Genomic DNA, 26,293 nt, shown 5'->3' with positions numbered 1-26,293 from the left:
AACGAGTTACAAATGAATCCTCACCCTCCACTGGACAGAAAACATCCGAGTGCTGGGGAAAGAGGGCAGTGAGGTTATCTTCGTTCCTGTATTTCTAACAAATTTTCCGGGTGATTCTGATGTTCATGCGAATGTAGGAAGCAGCAGGACAGACCACCAAATTGAGAGCTGAAGTAGGCTGAGTCACAACACACCTCAAGGACTCGAGAAGCTGCCTAAAATAAGCCCCGAGAGATAAGATCAGTACCTGACAGAAGCTGAAGAACGTACCAGAGATCAGGTACATTAGAGGCGAGACCACAGGAAATGCCAGCCACGAAGACTTCCTAAATCATTACCTGTGTATAAAAGATCCACTGCAGCTCTACAACTCGACATTTCTGAAAAGTATGGAGAACATCTTAAAACAAACACGTTCTTTGATCTGATGCGACCAAAGACAACCTCTCTGGCTCCAAAACATATCCCATTCACCTGATCCTATGTAGAACAAGCACCGCAAAGACCATTAGCATTACTCCATAAAAACCGAACAGACACAGGAATGGAGAACCTATTAACAGCGATTACCATGATTTACGATGGCAAAGTGAACCACAAACCAGTCTTAACATATCTCAACGTACTTCCCAGGTGGCGCTAGTGGTCAAGAATCTGCCTGAATGCAGAAGACACAAGAGATGCAGGTTCAATTCCTGGGTGGGGAAGATCCACTGGAGGAGGGAAATGGCATCTACTCCAGTATTCCTGCCTGAAAAATTACATGGATAAGAGGAGCCTGGTGGGCTGCAGTCCATGGGGCTGCAAAGAGTCAAACGTGACTGAGCAATTCAACACACACTCACTCACACACGCACACACCCCCACACACAGGTGTGAATCTAAGCCAACAGTCCATCAAGTCCACTGGGAATTATCAAGAAACAAAGTAAGCGTAAGGCATGAAGCACTCAGAATGGAAAAGGTCTATTTTCTGGGTCCATAAGCTTTCGATGTGAGGTGTTCCTTCCTGAGACCTGGATGCTGGAAGTCTGATGAGCACAGCTGTGCTAAGGAAGCAGCAGGCCCCGGGGGTCCGCCAGGCATCTAACGTCCATTCACACAAGAGTCATGGCGGCTTGCAGGACAACGTGCGCCCCCACAGGATGGATTTCTGCCTCTCAGGAGCTCACGAGCACTTTCACGCAGCTCTCAACAGCGTCCCACGGGTGTCGCTCCTCCCACAAGAGCTCTGTACACTGAGTTTACGCATCAAAGACGAGGCCACAGGGACTCCAAGAAGTTGGCCTTGTCTGAAGCTGCCTGGCTTATTCGGAGCGGAGACAGAATTCAAACCTTCTCCCCTACTTTTACTTAGTACTGTTGTCTACAAGAGCATGCTAACTGAGAATTTTTGTATTCTTAGTTTCAGCACATATTCTCACTTGTCACTTCATTTCTTCCCACAATATTTCTACAAATTAGATAAAAACAGTAATCATACACTGTCTTTCAAAATGGCATTGAGTTCAACTAAAATGAAATAGTCTACATGAAATCACTTTGAAAGCATAAAATACAAGCGGCAAGTATAAAATACAAGTGGCAATGTGCCACGAAAAATAAATGAATCACCAAATTTCTGTCAGTACGAAAACCAAGGTGATTATTCTTAGAGGTTTTTCTAATAGATTACAAAGAGCCCTTCCCAACAGGAGAAGAACATGAATGATTTACTCCAAGAGAAAGTACTTACTCCAAGAGAAGTATTTCACACGTCCCATCCGAGGAACGGAGTTCAGAAACCATAAGCACATCTGTTTCCTACTCACTCATTTAGAGACAGGCTTAAAATAACTACCACCCACAGATACAAGGAACAGTACTCAGAAAGAGAGACAGACAGTAAAAAGCAAGGAGAATGAGGACAATCAGCAAAAAAGCGATACAAGAAGGTGCTGCCTGCTCACCCCACAGGAAAGCCTGAGCCAGGGAGGTGGGCCTCCGGTTAACGCCCATGAGCCCACCATCCCAAAGCTGTGATGAGCAGGGAGCACCCCCACAGGGCGGACAGGGCAGAGCGCAGAAGAAAAGCAACCACGAGATCCCAGTAATTGGGCAGGCTCTTGTTCCCACACCGCAATAAGGAAAATACAAACATGCTCTTCAGTTATCCAAACGGTTACAACGACATGGTGTAAGATTACAAGAAGGAAGCATTACTCATTACGGTGTCTGGAAATCCTCCATATCCACCGCCAGAAGGGGGAGGGGTCCCGTCAAGGTTTCAAAACAACTGGGGCGACGAAGAACATTCTAGCCCATTAAGGATGAAAACACAGAAGTGTTCTATTTTCACTGGAAAGTTCAAAGTGCAGTTACCTGAGAGACTGTGCCACTATGTTTTCACGTATTGTCAGACAATGATTCACACGGTCTTTCTTGGTGGCTGAGAGTTCTTTCTTTCTAAAAGGGGGAAAAAAAGAGTAAAGGAAGTTAGTGTTGTCCACTCCATCTATTTCTACGTGGCATTCATTCATTCATTCATTCAACACAGCTTCTTTGACTCCAAGGAGTAAAACCGTGCCGGGGCAGGGTGCTCTGAGGTCAGAGAGGTGGGGTGGGCCGAACCCCGGGTCCCCTCCAGGACTGGGCTCCACAGAAAACTCAGGGGGCGTCACTAACACGCCTGCCTTCTCTGCTGCAGAGAGAAGAAACTGCAGCGCCAACAGGGCTGGCCCAGGATCGCGTGGACAGAGGGAGCTTCAATTCAACGCAATAGTATAACACCTACTCTCCACAGCGGCCCCCTCGCAAAACCACACGGACTGACGAGTCAGCCCCACACAGGCCTCACACGATGAAGTATGACAGAATGTATTAACACAATGGTTAACTGCTCCTATATCTCTGAATGGCTACAAACAAGTACCCTGCCCAGAGCCTTTCTCAAAAGCCTCCTAGTGAGACTTTTCAGTCAAAATTTTAAAAAGGAGACAGACTGGTCAAGAAGATGAGATAAAAGGTGCCTGCTTCTCACCCAAACCTATGACTTCAGAGGTCTCTGAAGTAGGCACCGGAGAAATACAGAAGACAGGGATGATCCAAAGAGGAAGCGAAAAAGAATCAGGCTTGATGATTACATCCAAAAAAGGATCCGAGTGTCTGACAGCTACCAGGACACGGTACTCACTAGAAACAGTGAGACCAGAAGACTACTACGTTTTTGAGGGAATTCTATAAAGAGTACCAAAGAGATTAAAATACTAACTGACCAACACCTCCGTTTAATCCCTAATGCAACTGCAGGCCGGAGAAGGCAACGGCACCCCACTCCAGTACTCTTGCTTGGAAAATCCCATGGACGGAGGAGCCTGGTAGGCTCCAGTCCACGGGGTCGCTAAGAGTCGGACACGACTGAGCGACTTCACTTTCACGCACTAGAGAAGGAAATGGCAACCCACTCCAGTATTCTTGCCTGGAGAATCCCAGGGACGGCGGAGCCTGGTGGGCTGCCGTCTATGGGGTCGCACAGAGTCGGACACGACTGAAGCGACTCAGCAGCAGTAGCAGCAGCAGCAACTGCAGGCTCCAAAAAACTACATGTGAAGGAACAGACTCTTGCAATTGTGCAAACCAAGAAAGACACACCCTCAAAAGGCAGTTCAGACGTGGCCAGGGAAGAACATGGACAAGGAAGAGTCTCCCGAGCGGAAAGTCAGGGCCCGGGAGAAGGAAAGACAGGCCTGGATGAGAGGCCAAGTCCATGGTGTGCAGAGAGGGGCTCCCAGTCAGCAGCCAGTAAGTCTCTCACCACATGGACAGGTGACCATGTCCCCCACTGGTCTCCTTCCTAAAAGAGACTCGCTGATGAGCTGTGCTGTGGGCTGCTAGGCACCCACCAAAACACCGTGCTTCCCTTCTCAGACACGAGCTTCCTGCTGACAAGTCCCACAGCCCGGCTTCCCTGCAGCCAGGCACACACAAGTGACTGTTCACACAGATGAAACGGGAACACAGCAGCGAGCGGAGCTTCTGCCTGTGGCTTGCCCAGGGCACCACCCCCTCCTTTTAGCTTCCCCCAACTGGAACAGACGCTTCTAACACCCAGTTGCTGAACATACAGACAAAGACAACAAAAAGGCTGCAGGGTGACAGGATGGAAGGAGCCTGGGTCCTGAGTGGCAGGAGGAGGCAGAGGCCTTTCACCTCCCGCCCACCTGAGTCACTCACTTCAAAAGTGCTGGGATGGAAACAACCCAAATGTCTCAGTGGATGGATAAACAGCTGCCATGGAGTAACGGAATACTGCTTGGCAGTGAAAGAAGCAAACGACTGACACACACAAGGATGAATTTCAATGCATCCGCTTCAAGGTACACAGGGATGATTCCATTTATGCCACAGTCTTTACCTTTAAGGGAATGTAAAGTGGTCTGAAATTTACAGGGGCCTGGCAGGGGAGGAGTACACTAAAAGAGGTACCGATGAGTGAACTGGATTCAAAACTGGGAAAGGAGTACGTCAAGACTATATATTGTCACCCTGGTTATTTAACATCTATGCAGAGTACATCATCCGAAATGCCAAGCTGGATGAAGCACAAACTGGAATCAAGATGGCCAGGAAAAATATAAATAACCTCAGATATGCAGGTGACACCAACCTAACGGCAGAAAGTGAAGAGGAACTCAAGAGCCCCGTGATGAAGGTTAAAGAGGAGAGTGAAAAGCTGGCTTAAAACTCAACATTCAAAAAACTAAGATCACGGCATCCGCTCCCATCACTTCATGGCAAATAGATGGGGAAACAGTGGAAACAGTGACAGACTTTATTTTCTTGGGCTCCAAAATCACTGCAGATGGTGACTGCAGCCATGAAATTAAAAGACGCTTGCTCCTTGGAAGAAAAGCTATGAAAAACCTAGACAGCGTATTAAAAAGCAGAGACATTACTTTCCTGACAAAGGTCTATCTAGTCAAGGCTATGGTTTTTCCAGTAGGCAGGTATGGATGTGAGAGTTGGACTGTGAAGAAGGATGAGCGCCAAAGAACTGATGCTTCTCAACTGTGGTGCTGGAAAAGACTCTTGAGAGTCCCTTGGACCGCAAGGAGATCCAATCCATCAATCCTAAAGGAAATCAACTCTGAAGATTCATTGGAAGGACCGACGCTAAAGCTGCCTTTTCATACTGTTCATGGGTTCTCAAGGCAAGAACACTGAAGTGGTTTGCCCTTCCCTTCTCCAGAGGACCACGTTTTGTCAGAACTCTCCACCATGACCCGTCTGTCCTGGGTGGCCCTACACAGCATGACGCATAGCTCACTGAGTTACGACACGGCTCTGGTCCATGGGATCAGACTGGTTAGTTTTCTGCGACTGTGGTTTTCATTCTGTCTGCCCTCTGATGGAGAAGGATAAGAGGCTTATGGAAGCTTCCTGATGGGAGAGACTCAGGAAAGACTGGGGAAGACTGACGGCAGGAGGAGAAGGGGACAACAGAGGCTGAGATGTTTGGATGGCATCACCGACTCAACGGACATGAGTCTGAGTAAACTGCGAGTTGGTGATGGACAGGGAGGCCTGGCATGCTGCAGTCCATGGGGTTGCAAAGAGTGGGATACAACTGAGCAACTGAACTGAACTGATGCTGAAGCGCCAATACTTTGGCCACATGATGTGAAGAGCTGACTCTTAAGAAAAGACCCTGATGCTGAGAAAGATTGAAGGCAGGTGGAGAAAGGGGTGACAGAGGATGAGATGGTTGGATTGCACCAGACTCAATGGACATGAGTTTGAGCAAACAAACTCTGGGAGATTGTGAAGGACAGGGAAGCCCGGGGTGCTGCAGTCCATGGGGTTGCAATGAGTCAGACATGACTGAAGGAGTGAACAACAGCAACTATATAGATATATGTGTGTGTGTGTGTGTGTGTGTGTATGTATGTGTATATTAGACCTCAGTTTGAAACAGAAAGTACTCAGTTCAGTTCAGTCGCTCAGTCGTGTCCGACTCTCTGCGACCCCATGAATTGCAGCACGCCAGGCCTCTCTGTCCATCACCAACTCCCGGAGTCTACCCAAACCCATGTTCATCGAGTATGTGATGCCATCCAACCATCTCATCCTCTGTCGTCCCCTTCTCCTCCCGCCCCCAATCCTTCCCAGCATTAGGGTCTTTTCCAATGAGTCAACCCTTCGCATGAGGTGGCCAAAGTATTGGAGTTTCAGCTTCAACATCAAACCTTCCAATGAACACCCAGGATTGATCTCTTTTAGAATGGATTGATTGGATCTCCTTGCAGTCCAAGGGACTCTCAAGAGTCTTCTCCAACACCACAGTTCAAGGTGAAAAGACAGCCTTCAGAATGGGAGAAAATAATAGCAAATTAAGCAACAGACAAACAATTAATATCAAAAATATACAAGCAACTTCTGCAGCTGAATTCCCGAAAAATAAACGACCCAATCAAAAAATGGGCCAAAGAACTAAACAGACATTTCTTCAAAGAAGACATACAGATGGCTAACAAACACATGAAAAGATGCTCAACATCACTCATTATTAGAGAAATGCAAATCAAAACCACAATGAGGTATCATTTCACACCAGTCAGAATGGCTGCTATCCAAAAGTCTACAAGCAATAAATGCTGGAGAGGGTGTGGAGAAAAGGGAACCCTCTTACACTGTTGGTGGGAATGCAAACTAGTACAGCCACTATGGAGAACAGTGTGGAGATTCCTTAAAAAACTGGGAATAGAACTGCCATATGACCCAGCAATCCCACTGCTGGGCATATACACCGAGGAAACCAGAATTGAAAGAGACGCGTGTACCCCAATGTTCATCGCAGCACTGTTTACAATAGCCAGGACATGGAAGCAACCTAGATGTCCATCAGCAGACGAATGGATAAGGAAGCTGTGGTACATATACACAATGGAATATTACTCAGCCATTAAAAAAAATACATTTGAATCAGTTCTACTGAGATGGATGAAACTGGAGCCCATTATACAGAGTGAAGTAAGCCAGAAAGAAAAACAACAATACAGTATACTAATGCATATATATGGAATTTGAAAGATGGTAACGATAACCCTATATGCGAGACAGAATAAGAGACACAGATGCATGGAACAATTTTATGGACTCTGAGGGAGAAGGTGAGGGTGGGACGTTCTGGGAGAATAGCATTGAAACATGTATATTATCATATGTGAAACAGAACACCATTCCATGTTCGATGCATGAGACTAGGGCTCAGGGCCGGGGCAATGGGATGATCCACAAGGACGGGATGGGGAGGGAGGTGGGTGGGGGGTCCAGGAAGGGGAACACATGGAAGGGGAACACATGTAAACCCATGGCTGATTCATGTCAATGTATGGCAAAAACTATTACAATATTGTAAAGTAATCAGCCCCCAACTAAAATAAATAAATTTATAAATAAATAAATAAATAAATAAATAAATGAAAAAAATAAAATAAAATTTGAAAAAAAAAAAAAAAGCATCAATTCTGCGGCGCTCAGCGTTCTTCACCGTCCAACTCTCACATCCATACATGACCACTGGAAAAACCATAGCCTTGACTAGACGGACTTTTGTTGGCAAAGTAATGTCTCTGCTTTTAAACAGGCTATCTAGGTTGGCCATAACCGTCCTTCCAAGGAGTAAGCGTCTTTTAATTTCATGGCTGCAGTCACCATCAGCAGTGATTCTGGAGCCCAAAAAAGTAAAGTCTGACACTGTTTCCCCATCTATTTCCCATGGAGTGATGGGACCAGATGCCATGATCTTAGTTTTCTGAACGTTGAGTATTAAGCCAACTTTTTCACTCTCCTCCTTCACCTTCATCAAGAGGCTCTTTAGTTCTTCACTTTCTGCCATAAGACGGCTGCGACGGCTCGGCGCAGAAGCGAGGCGGCTGCGACGGCTCGGCGCAGAAGCGTGGCCGAGAGGAGCTAGGCCGGGCCGGGAGACGGGAGCCGGGGGCGGCAACCAAGAGGGGCTAGGCCGGGCCGGGGGCCGGGGCGGCGGCCGAGAAGGGCTAGGCTAGGCCGGGGACTGTGGGCCGGGGGCGGCGGCCGACAGGGGCTAGGCCGGGCCGGGGGCCGGGGCCCGGGTCCGGGGGCGGCGGCCGAGAGGGCCTAGACCGGGCCGGGGGCCGGAGGCCGGGGGCCGGGGGCGGCGGCCGACAGGGGCTAGGCCGGGGCCCGGGGGCCAGGGGCGGCGGCCGAGAGGGGCTAGGCCGGGCCGGGGGCCGGAGGCCGGGGGCCGGGGGCGGCGGCCGAGAGGGGATAGGCCGGGACGGGGGCCGGGGGCCGGGGGCCGTGGGCGGCGGCCGACAGGGGCTAGGCCGGGCCGGGGGCCGGGAGCGGCGGGCGACAGGGGCTAGGCCGGGGCCCGGGCGCCGGGGGCGGCGGCCGACAGGGGATAGGCCGGGCCGGGGCCCGGGGCGGCGGCCGACAGGGCTAGGCCGGGGCGGGGGCCGGGAGCGGCGGGCGACAGGGGCTAGGCCGGGGCCCGGGTGCGGGGGCGGCGGCCGAGAGGGCCTAGGCCGGGCCGGGGGCCGGGAGCGGCGGCCGACAGGGTCTAGGCCGGGCCGGGGGGCCGGGGGCGGCGGCCGACAAGGCTAGGGCGGGCCGGGGGCCGGGGGCCGGGGGCCGGGGGCGGCGGCCGACAGGGGCTAGGCCGGGCCGGGGGCCGACAGGGTCTAGGCCGGGCCGGGGGGCCGGGGGCGGCGGCCGACAGAGCTGGGCCGGGGGCGGCGGCCGACAGGGGATAGGCCGGGCCGGGGCCCGGGGCGGCGGCAGAGAGGGGCTAGGCCGGGCCGGGGGCCGGGGGCGGAGGCCGAGAGGGGCTAGGCCGGGCCGGGGGGCCAGGGGCGGCGGATGACAGGGTCTAGGCCGGGCCGGGGGGCCGGGGCCGGCGGCCGACAGGGCTAGGCCGGGCCGGGGTCCGGGGGCGGCGGCCGACATGGGCTAGGCCCGGCCGGGGGCCGGGAGCTGGGGGCGGCGGCCGACAGGGGCTAGGCCGGGCCGGGGGCCGGGGGCAGCGGCTGACAGGGCCTAGGCTGGGGGCGGGGGTTCGGGGGCGGCGGGCGAGAGGGGCTAGGCCAGGCTGGGGGCTGGGGCCGGCGGCGGCAAGAGGAATTACCCAAGGCCCAAGGTAAGACAAACCCAAATAAAAAGGTAAGTGTTGCGAGAGGGCATCAGAGGGCAGACACACTAAAACTAAAACTACAGAAAACTAGCTAATCTGATCACACGGACCACAGCCTTGTCTATCTCAATGAAACTAAGCCATGACGTGTGGGGCCACCCAAGACGGATGGGTCATGGTAGAGAGGTCTGACAGATTGTGGTCCACTGGAGAAGGGCATGGCAAACCACTTCAATATTCTTGCCTTGAGAACCCCATGAACAGTATGAAAAGGCAAAAGGATAGGACCCTGAAAGATGAACTCCCCAGGTCAGCAGGTGCCCAATATGCTAATGGAGATCAGTGGAGAAATAACTCCAGAAAGAATGATGAGATGGAGCCAAAGCAAAAACGATACCCAACTGTGGATGTGACTGGTGATAGATGCAAAGTCCGATGCTGTAAAGAGCAATATTGCATAGGAACCTGGAATGTTAGGTCCATGAATCAAGGCAAACTGGAAGTGGTCAAACAGGAGATGGCAAGAGTGAACGTTGACATTCTAGAAATCAGCGAACTAAGATGGACTGGAATGGGTGAATTTAACTCAGATGACCATTATATCTACTACTGTGGGCAAGAATCCCTTAGAAGAAATGGAGTAGCCATCATGGTCAACAAACGAGTCCGAAATGCAGTACTTGGATGCAATCTCAAAAAAGACAGAATGATCTCTGTTCGTTTCCAAGGCAAACCATTCAATATCACGGTAATCCAAGTCTATGCCCCGACCAGTAACGCCGAAGAAGCTGAAGTTGAACGGTTCTATGAAGACCTACAAGACCTTCTGGAACTAACACCCAAAAAAGATGTCCTTTTCCTTATAGGGGACTGGAATGCAAAAGTAGGAAGTCAAGAAACACCTGGCGTAACAGGCAAGTTTGGCCTTGGAGTACAGAATGAAGCAGGGCAAAGGCTAATCGAGTTTTGCCACGAGAACACACTGGTAATAGCAAACACCCTATTCCAACAACACAAGAGAAGACTCTACACGTGGACATCACCAGATGGTCAACACCGAAATCAGATTCATTATATTCTTTGCAGCCAAAGATGGAGAAGCTCTATACAGTCAGCAAAAACAAGACCAGGAGCAGACTGTGGCTCAGATCATGAACAGAAAGTACTATGAGAGTTTAAATGCTCTCTTCTTTGAGCCACCACATTCAAGTCTCGATTACAGCAGCTCACCTAGTTGAAGACCTTAAGTCATCAAGAAAATTAAAGAACACTGACCTCTCCCAACAAGCTAGGAGGCAAACGAACTCTCTTCTGTATGGTTCCCTTCCAAAGTGAAAACCCACAAAGGCCTTAAATGAGCTGCATTCACACACCCGGTCTCCCAGCTCTACAGGCAGTGACCCCTCTGTGGGCAGCCTCTTACCCTAGGGTCTAAAACAACTCCTGGGGGGATGGCCATCAGAAAAAGCTGACAAACACTGAATTGAGTGCACCTCGCTACCTAAGAGGGTCACAACAGAAAAGTGATCAATACAAATATAAGCTTTAAAAAGAACTGTCTCTCTCTCCTCGTATGTGGACTAGGCCACAAGAATACAGGTAACAAAAAATGATACCACTTTCTGAACCTGCTGCCTGATTTCCTTAAGACTCACATGTGCTGCACCCGAGGCCCCATGCTAGAATTTGAGCAAAATTTATGAAACAAGCAAGAAATCAAAGACCGAATACCAATTTCACCCATCAAAATAAAAGTACACTCCTGTGTTGTCTGCTTGGGTCTAGCTCCTCCTCTGAGCTCCCTGTGGGGATAGAGTGAAAGATATGTGTGTGTGTGTGTGTGTGTGTGTGGTGTCCGACTCTTTCCAACCCCATGGACTGTAGCTCACCAGGTTCCTTTGCCCACGGGGTTTTCCAGACAAGAATACTGGAGCGGACAGCCATCCCGTCTCCAGGGGAACTTCCTGACCCAGGGATCAAACCTGCATCTCCCTCTCTTGCATTGCAGGCAGATTCTTTCCTGCTGAGCCATTGGGGAAGCCTGCCCTATTCCCTCAGGGCTCCTGCCCCAGGCCCTGCCATGAGCCAGCACCACACTCTGGAAGGAACGGTTCCCACGGTTACTCTCCAGGGATGACAGACTCACTGAGAACAAGCGCGTGCCTCTCACGGGCACTCAGCCCAGCACCTACACTGGACAGGTGTTTCCCAGACAACAAAGGAGTGGGCAAGTGCTTGCCGTACAAGAGTAGGTTGAAAGTGAAAGAAAATGAAAGTCGCTCAGTCGTGCCTGACTCTTTGCAACCCCGTGGACTTAGTCCATGGAATTCTCCAGGCCAGAATACTGGAGTGGGTAGCCTTTCCCTTCTCCAGGGGATCTGCCCAACCCAGGGATCAAACCCAGGTCTCCCGCACTGCAGGCAGAGTCTACTGGCTGAGCCACAAGGGAAGACCAAAGGAGTAGGTTCAATACACAGTAAAACTGACTCAAAAGTCTTGAGTCAATCTTTCCAACAGGTTTCGGAAGATAAATGATAATTATGTTAACCTTGAGTTTCTAAAACCAAGAGATGGAAAGAGAAGTAGAAACAGCAAAGCTTAAAAAAAGAGAGACCCTGAAGAGCAGTCCCACACGACTGAGCTCAAGCAGCTTGTGGAGTCCGAGCTGCAGCCCTCAGGTGTGACCAAGACGTCAGTGACGGCCCGTCTGTGACCCTGACTGTCACAGCTTTACTGCCAGAAAGAGTGAGTACACGTCCCATCACGGTCAGCTACGAAGAAAGCGCATGGTTCAGATCTCTCTTCTAACTCATCCAAAGTCACTTCCCAGCAATCCACACCGATTTGAGGGGGAAAACATCTGCCCTGATTAAATTTTAGTCTTTTCTGCACTCAATAGGTAGCTCTAAAATCATAAAATTCTTCAGGTAGATGGACGGTCTTCAGTGGTGACTGATCTTATATTAAAATTCAAACAATAATGACTAGGTGGCGCTAGTGGTAAAGAATCCGCCTGTTAACCCAGGAGAAGCAACAGCTTTGGTTTCATCTCTGGGGAAAAAAGATCCCCTGGAGAAGGAAATGGCAACCCACTCCAGTACTCTTGCCTGGAGAATCCCAGGGACGGGGGAGCCTGGTGGGCGGCCGTCTCTGGGGTCGCACAGAGTCGGACACGACTGAAGCGACTTAGCAGTAGCAGCAGCAATGTATTCTTTATGCCAAGATGACAGACCAAGTGCTGGACAACAGACAGGGACGGCAGTTAAGACGTTCCTTCCCATCCAGAGCCTGCCTGGTGCTTCCTGTTTGTACACAAGATCCAAGAGACGCTGAGATGCGTCAACTTCTCTGACTTCTACCTCCACGGAGAAGCACTATGCTAAGTCTGGAATGGGTCATGGTTACAAGTTATTTGCTGCGGAGAAACGTCAAGTTGTTAAAAAAAAGATTCTTTTTTCTCAAAGTATCCAAACAAGTTTTTCACCTTTTAGCAGAAAAAGCGCTTTACTGCTACATTTTCACAGATAAGCCAAAATGACTCCCCAAATACTCATTTCCTGATTAAACCTCAGGACACAGCAAGGAATCATATCAGAAACAAAGATGAAAACATTCCTGAAAATGAGTCCATCTTAACATTAAGGTGAACTTCTTAAAGGGGCGGCTTCCCAAAAACTGTCCTCATTAAATGCTGTCTTGTACAAATCCAGATGAGAAAGAAAACGCCCGCACATGAAAGAAAGGCCTGAACTGTAGCAGAGCACGCCCTGACCTCTGCGGAACACCCAAGACTTCAAGGAAAAGTACTTGGGCTCTGTAAGAAGGTGACATCAAATGGTCTCTCTTCTTCTGTTTCGAAAAGTTCCCTAGCACAAGCAACCGAGACCCCCTACTTCCGAACAGTACCAGGATGTCTGCCACAGGAGACTGTCCGCAGACACCCATCCAGGTTCTGGCCAGCGTGACTGCGATGCCCGTGAAATGGACATCACTCGCCCCGACGATTAACCTCTCCCTCAGCAAGATGTGATTTATTTCCAACTGCAGACAAGTAATAAACTTCAGCCCACTCTTCCCACTATTGAAGGCCGTTTTATTGTTTCTTGCGTGTTAGTAACAACCATCTGGGCTAAGTTCACACTACGGGGCGACCACCGCTCATTTAAGGGGCCTGCAGACCGCCTTGAACTGAGACAAGCCGGTCTCTTTCCAACACTTCAGTCTTCTGCCGCGACCCCCGAACTAAACGAAAAGCCCTGAGGCTACGGGAAGACAGGCCCGACTGACTCCCAGCCTGTTTAAAGGGGGCCCCGCCAGAGGCTCCCCATTGGAACGCGCGCGCTCCCCCGCCCTCCAGCCCGACGTCCCCGGGCATGAGGTCACCACTGTCCCCGCATCACTCGGGCTCCCAATTCCCGCCTCCTCGGGGAGCGTCCAGCGCCCGCGCGGCCCTGCTCCCCTCACAGCAGAAGAGTGGGGGCTGGACGCGGCCTCGGCTCGGCCGAGTCCTGCTCACAACGCAACCCCGGTTCCTCCCCAAACTGGGCAGCCGGGAGGGCAGAGGGCCGGGGCCGCCTCCGTGCCTCCGCGGGAGGCTGGCGAAGGCCGGGGAGGGCTGGGGCCGAGCTGCGGCGGGTCAGTACTCACGGTCGGTGCAGCGGCTCCTCGGCCACGGCCGGGCATAGCGGCGGCGGCGGCGGCGGCTGCTGCTGGAAGGACTTAAGGGACTCGAAGGCCTTCATCAGCGTTTCCAGGGTCGCCATGGCGGCCTGCGGCCCCGCGGGAACAACGCCCGGAGCCCTCGGGATGGCTCGCGGCTCCGCTCTGCAGCACGGCAATGAATGAGGTTCGGGCCGAGGGCAGGAACGGAACACAGGCGCCCGGCCATCTTGGGTCCGTCCCGGCAGCCCCCTCGGCCTTACGCCCCGCGACGCTCCGCCGTTGGGCGGGGCGGGGCCAGGCCGGCGGGATTGACAGCCGGAGGCGGCGGCCTCCGCAAAAGGCCAGACGCGGCGCCCGCCCGGCTCCACGCGTCCGCCGTCTCGCCTCCTGGAGCTGCCGAGGCCACAGACATCAGCGCGCTCCTCCCAGGAAAGAACGAGGTGGGCCGTGCGGAGGCGGGGGAGCGCGGCGAGGGGGCGGGGCGGGCGCGGAGGGGCTGGAGCGCGACGGCGTGACGGCGCGAGAAGGGGCGGGGCGCGGCGCGGAGGGGCCGGGGCGCGACGGCGCGGCGCGGCGCGGAGGGGCCGGGGCGCGACGGCGCGGCGCGGCGCGGAGGGGCCGGGGCGCGACGGCGCGGCGCGGCGCCAGTGAGCCTCCGGCTCGCTGGCGAAGAGGCACTAGGCGAGGAGCCCCCGAGTGACGCCCGCGGTTGGAAGGGCGGGCCGGCCACGGGCTCGGAGCCTGAGACCCCGCGGGGGAGCCTGCCCACTCAGCGTCCCGGGCGGAGGGAGAGCTCACGGGACAGCCCTGCAGAGAAGGGAGCGGGGAGTGGTGCGCCTCAGGCGGAGTCAGGGCACTCTCAGGTGGAGCCCAGGTGGGGTCCCCGAGACGAGCACATCCCTGGAGGGTCACTGCGCAGCCCGAGGAAGAACCAAGGGGCTTGGGGCTGGCACGGCTGGTCAGAACCTGCCTGGTCTGCGCCTGCTGTCGCGAGAGGCCGTGGCTGGCATAGCGAGCAGCAGCTTTGGCCCCAGAGGTCCCTCACCCGCATGACCGCTTGACCCAAGTGTGTCCCGCTCCTTGACCGAGGCCGGCTGCATGGGCGGGCCCGGGGCTCCAGAGCCTCAGCACCTGGAGGGGGGGCCCTGAGCAAGCCGAGGGGCGGCACGTGGGTGGCCCCCAGGAGAAGTCCCCGGTTCTGGGCCACAAGCCACATCTCCACCTGATTCCAGAGCCTGTTTTCCCCAAGCAGCCAGGGGAGTGGAAACCCAGCACCGCCACAGGAAACCGTGTCCCCACGGGAACAGCAACGGCCCCCTTCAGGGCAAGGACCTCGGAGAAACATGCCGCCAGCCTTGGGTCCCCGGTTCCCTGATGTTGTGTATAAGATAACAGCCCTTCTCCACAGGACAGGCCACAGTGGCCGGGCTCCAGGCGGTCAGGTACTGTGGTTGGCAGTATCCTGAGTGTGGGCTGTCACTGGTGGCTTGCTTATGATTAAAGTTTACACACTAAGGTCAGACAAAAGAAGTTAAATGGAAAGTTCTCTGTGCTGTCTGCCTTCCTTCCCCATTAACCAGACGTCAAAGACTGGAGAGACGCCTGGCCTGCAAAGATCCACCTTCCTTCCTTCTGACCTAGCAGTGCAATGTCTTACAAGATTAGCATTCTTGGCCAGCTCTGTAGGGGGTCGTAATGACTTACTGCTCAGTTTGCTTGAGTTGATCTATATCCTTAGTGAGCTTTGATGTATAATCCTTTATCTCAAAACTGTATGGGATCATGCCTTGGGCTTTTAACAGGCTCTCTCAAAGCGTCTGAGAGTTTGTCTCCCGGGTTATAATCTTCACTTTATTTTTTTTCAATTTTTTAAAAAAAAAATTTAATTGAAGGATTATTGCTTTACAGAATTGTGTTGTTTTCTGTCAGACCGCAACATGAATCAGCCATAGGTATACATATATCCCCTAGCTTGAATAAAATTCTTTTTTAACTTAATTGAATTTTCACTGACACCTCTAACAGTGTAATGGGCAAAGGTGGCGCTCCTGGGTTTACGTTACAGAGGACTGAGCCTTCCCTGCAGCTGGCGTCCATACCCCCTTGGCTTGCACATGTTCTTGAAGCCAGCTGCCAGGGTGGGAGGCCCAGGTGGCCAGCAGCCCAGGGAGGACTAAATCTGCCAACGTCACAGGAGCTTGGACGCAGATCCCTGCACCGTCCAGCTTTCAGGTGAGAGGCAGATGATACTGGAAGGCAGGCTTTCAGGAGACCAGGGAGTGAAGGACCTCGTTAAGCTGTGCCCAGATTCCTGATCCACAACAACTATGACATCCTATGTGGTTAAGCCACCATGTAACGGGCAACAGATAAGTGTATTCATTTGCTAGGGCTGCTATAACCAAGCCCCACAGACTGGGAGGCTCCAACAGCAGGAATTTATCTTCTCACCCTTGAGGAGGCTGAACTCCAAGACCAAGGTGTGAGCAGGCTAGTTCCTCCTGAGGCCTCTCTCCTTGCTGTGTGGACGGCCGTCTTCTCCGTGCGTCCTCACGTGTTCTTCCTTCTATGCATTGTTGTTTTTGTTGTTTAGTCGCTGAGACCCATCCGACTCTTTTGAGACTTCACGGACCGTAGCCCAGCGGGCTCCTCTGTCCATAGGATATTCCAAGCAAGAATACTGCAGTAGGCTGCCATTTCCTTGTCCAGGGAATCTTCCCGACTTAAGGATCGAGCCCACATCTCCTGCATTGGCAGATTCTTTACGGCTGAGCCACCTGGGAAGCCCCCTTTCATGCATGTCTGGGTCCTAATCTTCTTTTCTTGTAAGGACAATGGTCATATGGATTAGGGCCCACCATCATGACTTCATTTTATCTTAATCACACCATTAAAGACCCTTTTTCCAACTACAGTCACATTCTGAGGTGCTGAGGGTTAGGACACAACGTGTGAATTTCCAGGGGACACAACTCAGCCCATCACGGTACGTAGCGCAGCTGTCTCCTTTAGCCACTCGGATGTCTTCAGTACCAGGACCTCAGTTCTACCTGGGCAGTTTTTCACTGCATTTCCCTCCTTCCCTTCAGCTGGCTGTAGCTGTGTGACTGAATAAGTTTTGGCTGATGAGATGTAAGCAGAAGTGATGGGTACCCCTTAAAAGCAAGGGGTACACCTGTCTTCTTCCTCTACTGGGTTGGGGACATAGTGGTTGGCCCTTAAACAGTCACTTTGGATCATGAGGATGAAAGCCACATCCCAGGATGATGGTGCTGGCAGGACTGGGTGGAGATGCCATTCCAGCCTGCCTACATCAGATCTGGACTGCCCACAGACAAATACCTATAGGAGAGAAATGTAACTCCATTTTTGCTTAAGCCACTTTTATGTTGGATTATACTGTATATCAGCAATCAATGCAAAGAAATAGAGGAAAACAATAGGATGGGAAAGACTAGAGAGCTCTTCAAGAAAATTAGAGATACCAAGGGAACATTTCACGCAACGATGGGCTCAATAAAGGACAGAAATGGTAGGGACCTAACAGAAGCAGAAGATATTAAGAAGAGGTGGCAAGAATACGCAGAAGCACTGTACAAAAAGATCTTCACAACCCAGATAATCACGATGGTGTGATCACTCACCTAGAGGCAGACATCCTGGAAGGTGAAGTCAAGTGGGCCTTAGGAAGCAGCACTACGAACAAAGCTAGTGGAGGTGATAGAATTCCAGTTTAGCTATTTCAAATCCTGAAAGATGATGCTGTGAAAGTGCTGCACTCAATATTCCAGCAAATCTGGAAAACTCAGCAGTGGCCACAGGACTGGAAAAGGTCAGTTTTCATTCCAATCCCAAAGAAAGGCAATGCCAAAGAATGCTCAAACCTCCGCACAGTTGCACTCATCTCACACACTAGTAAAGTAATGCTCAAAATTCTCCAAGGCAGGCTTCAGCAATACATGAACCATGAACTTCCAGATGTTCAAGCTGGTTTTAGAAAAGGCAGAGGAACCAGAGATCAAATTGCCAAAATCCGATGGATCATTGAAAAAGCAGGAGAGTTCCAGAAAAACATCTATTTCTGCTTTATTGACTATGCCAGAGCCTTTGACTGTGTGGATCCCAATCAACTGTGGAAAATTCTGAAAGAGATGAGAATACCACACCACCTGACCTGCCTCTTGAGAAACCTGTATGCAGGTCAGGAAGCAACAGTTAGAACTGTACATGGAACAACAGACTGGTTCCAAATAGTACGTCAAGGCTGGATATTGTCACCCTACTTATTTAACTTATATGCAGAGGACTTCATGAGAAATGGTGGACTGGAGGAAGCACCAGCTGGAATCAAGATCGCCAGGAGAAATATCAATAACCTCAGATATGCAGATGACACCACCCTTATGGCAGAACGTGAAGAAGAACTAAAGAGCCTCTTGATGAAAGTGAAAGAGGAGAGTGAAAGTGTTGGCTTAAAGCTCAACATTCGGAAAACTAAGATCATGGCATCCAGTCCCATCACTTCATGGCAAATAGATGGGGAAACAGTGGAAACAGTGGCTGACTTTATTTTTCTGGGCTCCAAAATCACTGCAGGTGGTGACTGCAGCCATGAAATTAAAAGACACTTACTCCTTGGAAGCAAAGTTATGACCAAACTAGACAGCATATTTAAAAGCAGAGACATTACTTTGCCAACAAAGGTCCGTCTAGTCAAGGCTATGGTTTTTCCAGTGGTCATGTATGGATGTGAGAGTTGGAATATAAAGAAAGCTGAGCACCAAAGAATTGATGCTTTTGAACTGTGGTGTTGGAGAAGACTCTTGAGAGTCCCTTGGACTGCAAGGAGATCCAACCAGTCCATCCTAAAGGAGATCAGTCCTGGATGTTCATTGGAAGGACTGATGCTGCAGCTGAAACTCCAATACTTTGGCCACCTGATGCGAAGAGCTGACTCATTGGAAAAGACTCTGCTGCTGGGAAAGAGTGAAGGCGGGAGGAGAAGGGGACGACAGAGGATGAGATGGTTGGATGGCATCACCAACTCGATGGACATGGGTTTGGGTAAACTCCGGGAGTTGGTGATGGACAGGGAGGCCTGGCTTGCTCCACACAACGTGGGCAGTGTTTTTTGGGCTAAGGAGTTCATACAGGTCCACAGAAGGATTAGTACTGATGTCTTCAAGTGCGTGAAGGCTTGCAGAGGTAGGACTAACTTTTCAAGTGAGATTACAAGGGGGCCGATCCTGGGGGGAATCAGGGATTGAGAAAGAATACAGAGACTGGGGAAGAGGACAAACAGCATGGCAAGTTGTATCCTGGTCATTTATTAGCTCTTGGAATGCAGGACTCAGAGATAAGTCTGTGTCTTTGCGGTGAAACTCAAGATGCTGCCCTGTTGCCTCACCTCTTTTGGCTTCTGGTTCCCTGGCAGTTCAGTGTCCCAGAGAACATGTATTGTACTGATAAAATGTAAAAGATGAAAATTTTCAATTCAGCGCAAATGTACAGAGAAAGGAAGAAGATGGAAAGAATGAAAGGAAATGATAATTAAGAATGGGACAATAGGAAACTACAACTAAGTGGTGTCATTTCCCTTGGGTTCTGTCCCATTCTGCTTGCTCTTGTCACCCAAATAAGATGGTGGCGGGGAGACAGTTGGTTTTTGCAATTCTCATTAATCTTCAGACATCTGCTAATTCTAAAACGGTACTGTGTGTGTGTATTTGTGTCTAAACATGCACATTCTTAAGAATAAGAGGATCACAGACAAGTTTTTGTACTCTCGGCAGCCAGTAAACTGTGTGGATGACACCATAAAAGATCTTTGGCATAAGAGCAAATACATGTAGTATTTTGAGGAACACCATGAATTTAAAATAAGATTTTCAAAAGCTCTAAAATATAACTAAAACAAGCCAGAAAAACTCGTATCTCATGAGGGCAAACGGATAAGCACCAATGTATTTAATTCTCACTGTTTAACACCCAGACTCGAGGCATTTTCTGGATGTGCCTGTGGGACACACGTGCCATCCGTCAGAAACACCGCTGTAGAAAGTACCAATACATAATTGAGAGAGTGGAGGGGATACAAAGTCCACACTTTTCAGTGAGTAAAGAGTAAGGTAATTTACACCCGTGTCTCCCCTGCCCACCTGGACACAGGACGTTGCCGCAGGATCACGGCCCCTGGGCCCTCCTTCCCCGTGTTCTTTGGAACCTGAAACAGCATGGCAGTGCCACAAAACACAACAGATAGGACACCGACGTTAGCGAGAGTCCCGCTCCTGGCACTTAACTGAAGGAGAAGAAGTCACTCTCTCATAGACAGGTCCACTATCTTGGATGACTGTTTAGGTCCTTTTCAGGTTTTGGAAACTATGCTGCTATGACCATTCATATCCGTGCATCCTTACCCATATGGTCACCTCCTCCAGGTATAAACACACACCTGGGAGAGGTCCATTCATTCATTTACTCAGCACATGCTCACTGAGCACCTGTTACCTACAGGCACCATTCTAGGTCCAGGGACATAACAGTGAGAATCAGCTGGAGGTCCTAACACTCCAGGGGTTTATATTTTACTAAAGGAGACAAACAATAAAATAAACAAAACAAGTGTCGAGTGTATCAGTAAGTTCTATGGAGAAAACCAAAATGGAATCTAAAAAATGATACAAATGACCTTATTTACAAAACAGAAATAGACTCTCAGGAAACAAGGTTCCCATAGGGGAAAGGAGAGGAAGGAAAAATTAGGAGTTTGGGATTAACATATACAGACTACTTTATATACGGGCTTGCCTGATGGCTCAGAGGGTAAAGAACCCGCCCTCAGTGCAGAAGACCTGGGTTCAATTCCTGGGTTCGAAAGATCCCCTTGAGAAGGGAAAGGCTACCCACTCCAGTATTCTGGCCTGGAGAATTCTGTGCACTGTATAGTCCATGGGGTGGCAAAGAGTCAGACATGAATAAGCAAGTAACACTCTCAGTTTATATATATAACATACACAGACTATTTTATATCTATTTTATATATAAAACAGATAACCAACAAGGACCTGCTATATAGCACTTAATATTTTGTAATAACCTGTAAGAGAAAAGAATCTGAAAAAGAATCTCTCTATATACACAGCTGAATGTATATATATAACTGAATCACTTTACCGAACACCTGAAATTAACAATGTAAATTAACTCTACTTCAACTAAGCAAAACAAAATGAGTAGAGTGGGCAGGCCTGTTCTTTTCCCCAAGTCAGTCATAGAAGGCTGGCTTTGATGCAACATTCGAGGAGAGAGATGGAGGGTCCAGGCCTGCGTGCGCCTGGGGATGAACATCGCAAGCAGAAAGAACAACAGGTGTGGGGGCCCTGGGCATGCAGAGTCCAACAAAGATGCCGCTGCGGCTGCAGTGGATGAGGGCAGGGCTGAGAATCACGGGTGGTGTTGGAGAGACGGGGCCTTTTCCCTGCGTACAGGGCTGTTTTACTCTGAGAGCAAGCAGCAGGCACCAGACAGCTTTGCACTGTGCTGTGATCATAAGCCCATGAAAAAGAACCAAGCCAGGTGCAGTGTTGCCTGTGATGGCTGGGTGGAAACAGTGAGCAGATGAGGAAGGTGGTGCAGATGCCCAGGGTGGGAGGAGAGGGTGGCGGCTGAACAGAGCCTCTCTCGGGGAGCAGGCACAAGGCGGTCGGGTTCCGGGTGTGGAAGGGGGCGTGCACTGCACTCGCCAGGTGGACTGGGAGATGTGAGGTGGGAGGGAGACAGGTCGAGGTTTTGTCCTGGAAAAGCTGGCAGGACGGCTGTGGTTTGCTGGCCTGGAGAAGAGCGAGGAAGGGAGGGCTTGGAGGAGCCGAGACGCGGGATCCCCTTGTGGCTACATCACCGAGAGGCACCTGTCAGGTACCCAAGCAGAGATGCCGGCAGACTTCTGGGTGGGTACTGCACAAAATCCAGAGGATGCTTCTTTAACTCCCTGTGTGCCCTAGCATCAGCCCCATGGTGTCTGTGCCCACTCACATGTCACAGTGCAGCGACACCTGAGTGGTCAGTTGTCACGCAGCTCCTCTGAGGGTACAGCCTGCTGTCGATGTTGACAACCGTCTTCAACAGAAGCAGCAACCCTGGGCTAAGCTGTGTGGATCGTGACTTTACAAGCACTGCAGCCTCACTCCCTGCCGGCCACGTTTTTCTCAACTAAAGTGGCCAATAAAGGGGACACATTGCAACCTGAACCCCTTCGAGTGAAAAGCGAGCTTGTTTCCATGTCTGCTTTCCTTGGAGCAGGTGGGAATTTCTACCAATCGTGTTGGGCTTCCCAGGTGGCGCTAGTGGTAAAGAATCCACCTGCCAATGCAGGAGATGTAAGAGACACGGGTTGGACCCCTAGGTCAAGAAGATCCCCTGGAGAAGGGAATGGCAATCTACTCCAGTATTCTCGCCTGGAAAACCCCATGCAGAGAGGAGTCTGGCGGGCTACAATCCATGAGGTCGCAAAATCGGACACAACTGAGTGACTGAGCAGCCAATGGCACTGCATAGGTTTGCCAGAGCTAATCCCTTGTTTCGGCTTTGATGATGATCAAAGTTTCGCTAATATAAACTAATTGGAGGTACTGCGGGTGCTGGGGTTGGACTGTCAAAAAAAGGAATTTAATTACTTTAAATTATGTATATTAATCGAAACTTTATTAGGCTAATAATGACCTAACAGGGATCTTATGATTATGGGCAGGTATGAGTCATTGCCCTAGAAGAGTGACTATTTCTGGACTATTGCTGGATTCTACTTTCACTGCAGTTAAGTGGGTGTCTAAAACTGGCTTTTTTCCTTATGAGTTTGCACACATTTAGCTTACAATGTAACTCGAATGTGAGGATGGTTTGGAATACTGTTCAGAAACTGGGAATAACTTGCTCTGTTTGTAGTTGATAGACAGTATCTTCCTTCCCTGTCTTTAAACGCTTTTTGGTTTATGTTCATTGACTTATTTAACAGTATTAACTGAATGCAAAATAAAAGAGAGAATAACCAGGAATAGCTATGTTTTAAAAATATAGATCAATACTGCAGAAATCATTAGGGTACCATTTTGTTTAAAGATAGGTGAAGTCTGAATTCCAAAGCTGAAGATATTCAAGGTGAGTCATGACAGTGCATGGCCAGGAATTCAGGACCTGGGTTCTGTTCTCTAGGACCAATTGATTCTTTTTCTGTTCCTAGGTAATAAATTTCCTAGCTTTCTTAGTTTCTTTGTGTTTACATGGTTTAAAAATGGTTGCCATGATGAAATATTTTTCAAGTATAAAGTGAAAATGTAAGGCCTCATTTGAATAATACCAGAGGGCTGGTTTAGTTCAATTTAGTTGAACTAAAATTCTTCATGAAGTTTTCGCCAACTCTGAAAAGTTGAGAGGGGAGGGGGAGGGGGTCAGGGAGGTGAGGGATCGTGTCTTTGTCCTGTTGTGAGCTGTGCATGAGAAATAGGGACCATCTGATGTGAGGTAATAATTCAAATTGTTGACAAATAATTTGCACATAACTGAAGTTGTATCTAAATCGTATGTAACTTCAGTTATTGTAGATAAGCTTTAGTTCCATCAGCTTTTCTCTGCTTTGCTGGGGTTTTGGTGGAACTGTGGAAAAGTAAAGAAGGAAAATGAGATTTTTCAGTCCTGGTTGTGATTATAGCAGGTACTTGACAAGGTTATACTTGACAAGGATGGGGTGAAGTGACTGGATGTGATGAGGTAATGCATTCAACTGTGCATCCTTCAGTCCTCCCTGGAGCTGGGCCCCTTTGTCCGACTCTGTACATCTCACTGGTCCAGGGCCCAGGTCCAGATGGCTCTACTTGGACCAAAGCTAAGAAGCTCCAGGCCTGCAGTTTGGTGACCCACAGGCAGGTCTGGCCATTTGTCCCCTCCTGGAGCCTGCGGGAGTTGGTCATGGACGTGGTCCTCACTCAGCCCCGTCTGAGTCCCTGTTTTAATGACTCGAGTCCTGAAGGGCAGACCTGCTCCCCAGGCACAACCCCTGGGTCTGGTCCCTGGTCCCCACTGCCCTGCTTTCCTGGGGTGCCTGCCTTTAACTCCGCCTGGAGCCACCACCCTGCACCTCCAGACCCGTCACCCATTTCCCAGCCCTGTGCGTCTCTGGGCCACTGTCTGTGCTGGGCCCAGGTCCTGGATCTCTGCTCTCCACAACTTCTGTCACCTGCTCCGGGGCCCTGGGAGGTGGCCCACCGCCCACCAGGCCTGCCCAGCGTTGGGTTCAGAGACCCCCGGACGGACTCAGTGGGAGCCGGGTTCTAAACTGCCCCAGTTCAGGCAACTCTTTATTAACATGTCTTCCTTATACAAAATTCCCTTCCAAGAAGGTTTCCTCTTCAGGATCTCCAATTCTCATGGGGGAAAGGAGCTCAAAGGTTTTAGGCATATGGTGCATTTGCAAATGCATGTCAGAGGGACCAAGATCTTTGGAACAGAGATGAAGAAACTTCAATGTGGGGAGGGAGGTGGGATGGGGGTTCAGGATGGGGAACACATGTAAACCCATGGCTGATTCATATCGATGTATGGCAGAACCCACTACAATATTGTAAAGTAATTAGTTTCCAACTAAAATAAATAAATTAATAGAAAAAAAGAAACTTCAATCTACATTTACACTTTCCCCCTAAAAAAACCCCTCAAAGGATAACAAAACAACCCGGCTAACTTTAAAAAATGGTGCATTCTCATCAGAAACTTACTCTAGAAGGGTACAACTTTAATGACTAACATTGGTCATGGGCTTTAGCAGCCTGGGAGATGACAAGAGAAACTAGGTAATAATCCTGTAGTTACTAACTAAATTAATTCTCCCCTCCCCCTAAGGAGAAAAGGCAGAAGCCTGAACTGGACGGCCCCCAAATTATGAAATGGTTAAGTGAACTTGAACACAGAAGTTATGGTAGGCTCACTTGAATTAATCCTTTGATGCGTAATTGGATTACTGTTGTTAAGAATATGTTTAGAAGGGGCTATTTTGGAGTCAATGTCAGTGGAGCAGCGTGCACTTTGAATACATTTGGAAGGGGCTCTTTTGGAGGAAACGTCAGTGGAGCCGTGTGCAGTCTGAAAACCTGTGGAACTGTTTTGAGTGACACATGAATGCATTTCTAACAATTATTTGTTCCCACGGTTAGTGGGTTAAAGACATCTAAATAGAATCCAAAAGAAATAGTTCACTTCTATCACAAGCAAAGTGATAAGACATTTTTTGTAGAAGAGATAAATAATGGACTATACAGAGTCCATGGAATTCTCCAGGCCAGAATACTGGAGTGGGTAGCCCTTCCCTTCTGCAGGGGATCCTCCCTACCCAGGGATCAAACTCAGGTCTCCTGCACTGCAGGCGGATTCTTTACCAGCTGAGCCACAAGCGAAGCCCAATGCAGAATTTAGGATGAGATATTTAATTAAGTAAACTCATTAGGAAGTTTTTTGCTGCCCCCTGCTGTCAGCTTCTAAAAGAGATGTAAACCATGTAAAAGGGCTTCCCAGGTGGCGCTAGTGGTAAAGAACCCGCCTGCCAATTCCATCCCTGGGTTGGGAAGATCCCCTGGAGGAAAGCAATGGCAACCCACTCCAGTATTCTTGTCTGGGAAATCCCACGGACAGAGGAGCCTGGCAGGCTACAGTCCATGGGGTCACAAAGAGCAGGACACGATTAAAGCCACTTAGCATGCACGCAAACTGTGTAAAAACTGACTCAAGGTGAATTAGTTGAACAAACTGGTTTGAAAAAAAAAATTCTTTGCCTCTAACTCCATCAGTTCCTGCCAGTGATGCTGATTTCCTTCATGTCTGTGAGTAATGGTCTGTCAGCCCAAGGAACCAGCTGCAGCAAAGTGTGTGTCAGTGGATGTTGGTGAGCAGTAGTTTGTGATTTGTGAAATGCTACACTAGTAAGTACCAGCCTTGCAGCTTGTAACCAGTAATGTCTTCCTTACCTTTTTGCTGACTTTCTTAATTTTGAATTAATTTTTATATTTATGTAATTTAGGTAAAACATTCTTCATTAATAAAATCAGAACTTTCCAAATGAATGCATTAGTGGTTTATTTTCCATAGCATAATCCTGACTTGAATTGTTATTTTCAGGTTGGCATATGAAATTAAGAAATGAGAAGTATTAGCAATAAAAGGTAACAGTAAAGCAACGGTCAGTAGATGCAAGGCACTGTTTTATTTTTTCACATGCTATTTTATTTAGTCACAAAACACAATGGGAGTGGGTATCATAATTCCCACTTCACTGATGAATAAACTGAATCACAAAATGACTTGTCTAGGTACACATTTGGTGAAAAGTAGAGTCGTGATGGGAGACCCTGGAGTCTGACCCCAGGGTCACTCCTCTTAACCTTTTTGCACAGAAGGTACAGATGCTCTACCTTCTGTGCATATAGAAGAATGTAG

The 26,293-nt window shown here is 49.9% G+C and overlaps 1 protein-coding gene and 1 long non-coding RNA gene across 3 annotated transcripts in view; one reads left to right on the top strand and one right to left on the bottom strand.

Moving 5' to 3' along the window:
• Positions 1 to 14,048, bottom strand: part of LOC145507295 (huntingtin-like) — a 31,467-nt gene extending 17,419 nt beyond the window's left edge. For both annotated transcript variants that reach the window (XM_081493586.1, XM_081493595.1), the window contains exons 1-2: positions 13,799 to 14,048; positions 2,362 to 2,445 (exon numbers count right to left, since the gene is read on the bottom strand). In XM_081493586.1, the coding sequence (XP_081349712.1) occupies positions 2,362 to 2,445; positions 13,799 to 13,914 (200 nt within the window). In that variant the 5' untranslated portion in view covers positions 13,915 to 14,048. The remainder of the gene's footprint in view (positions 1 to 2,361; positions 2,446 to 13,798) is intronic.
• Positions 14,049 to 17,319: 3,271 nt separating this feature from the next.
• Positions 17,320 to 25,920, top strand: LOC145507325 (uncharacterized). The gene is made up of 2 exons (XR_014054777.1): positions 17,320 to 20,638; positions 25,157 to 25,920. It is a non-coding gene; the product is annotated as an uncharacterized LOC145507325 (long non-coding RNA).
• Positions 25,921 to 26,293: the final 373 nt, after the last annotated feature.

The sequence above is a fragment of the Giraffa tippelskirchi genome, chromosome 1 (assembly GCF_054371585.1).
Source record: "Giraffa tippelskirchi isolate mGirTip1 chromosome 1, T2T-mGirTip1v1.2.pri, whole genome shotgun sequence".
NCBI classification, from domain to species: domain Eukaryota; kingdom Metazoa; phylum Chordata; class Mammalia; order Artiodactyla; family Giraffidae; genus Giraffa; species Giraffa tippelskirchi.
This window is presented reverse-complemented; position numbering and strand designations above follow the sequence as displayed.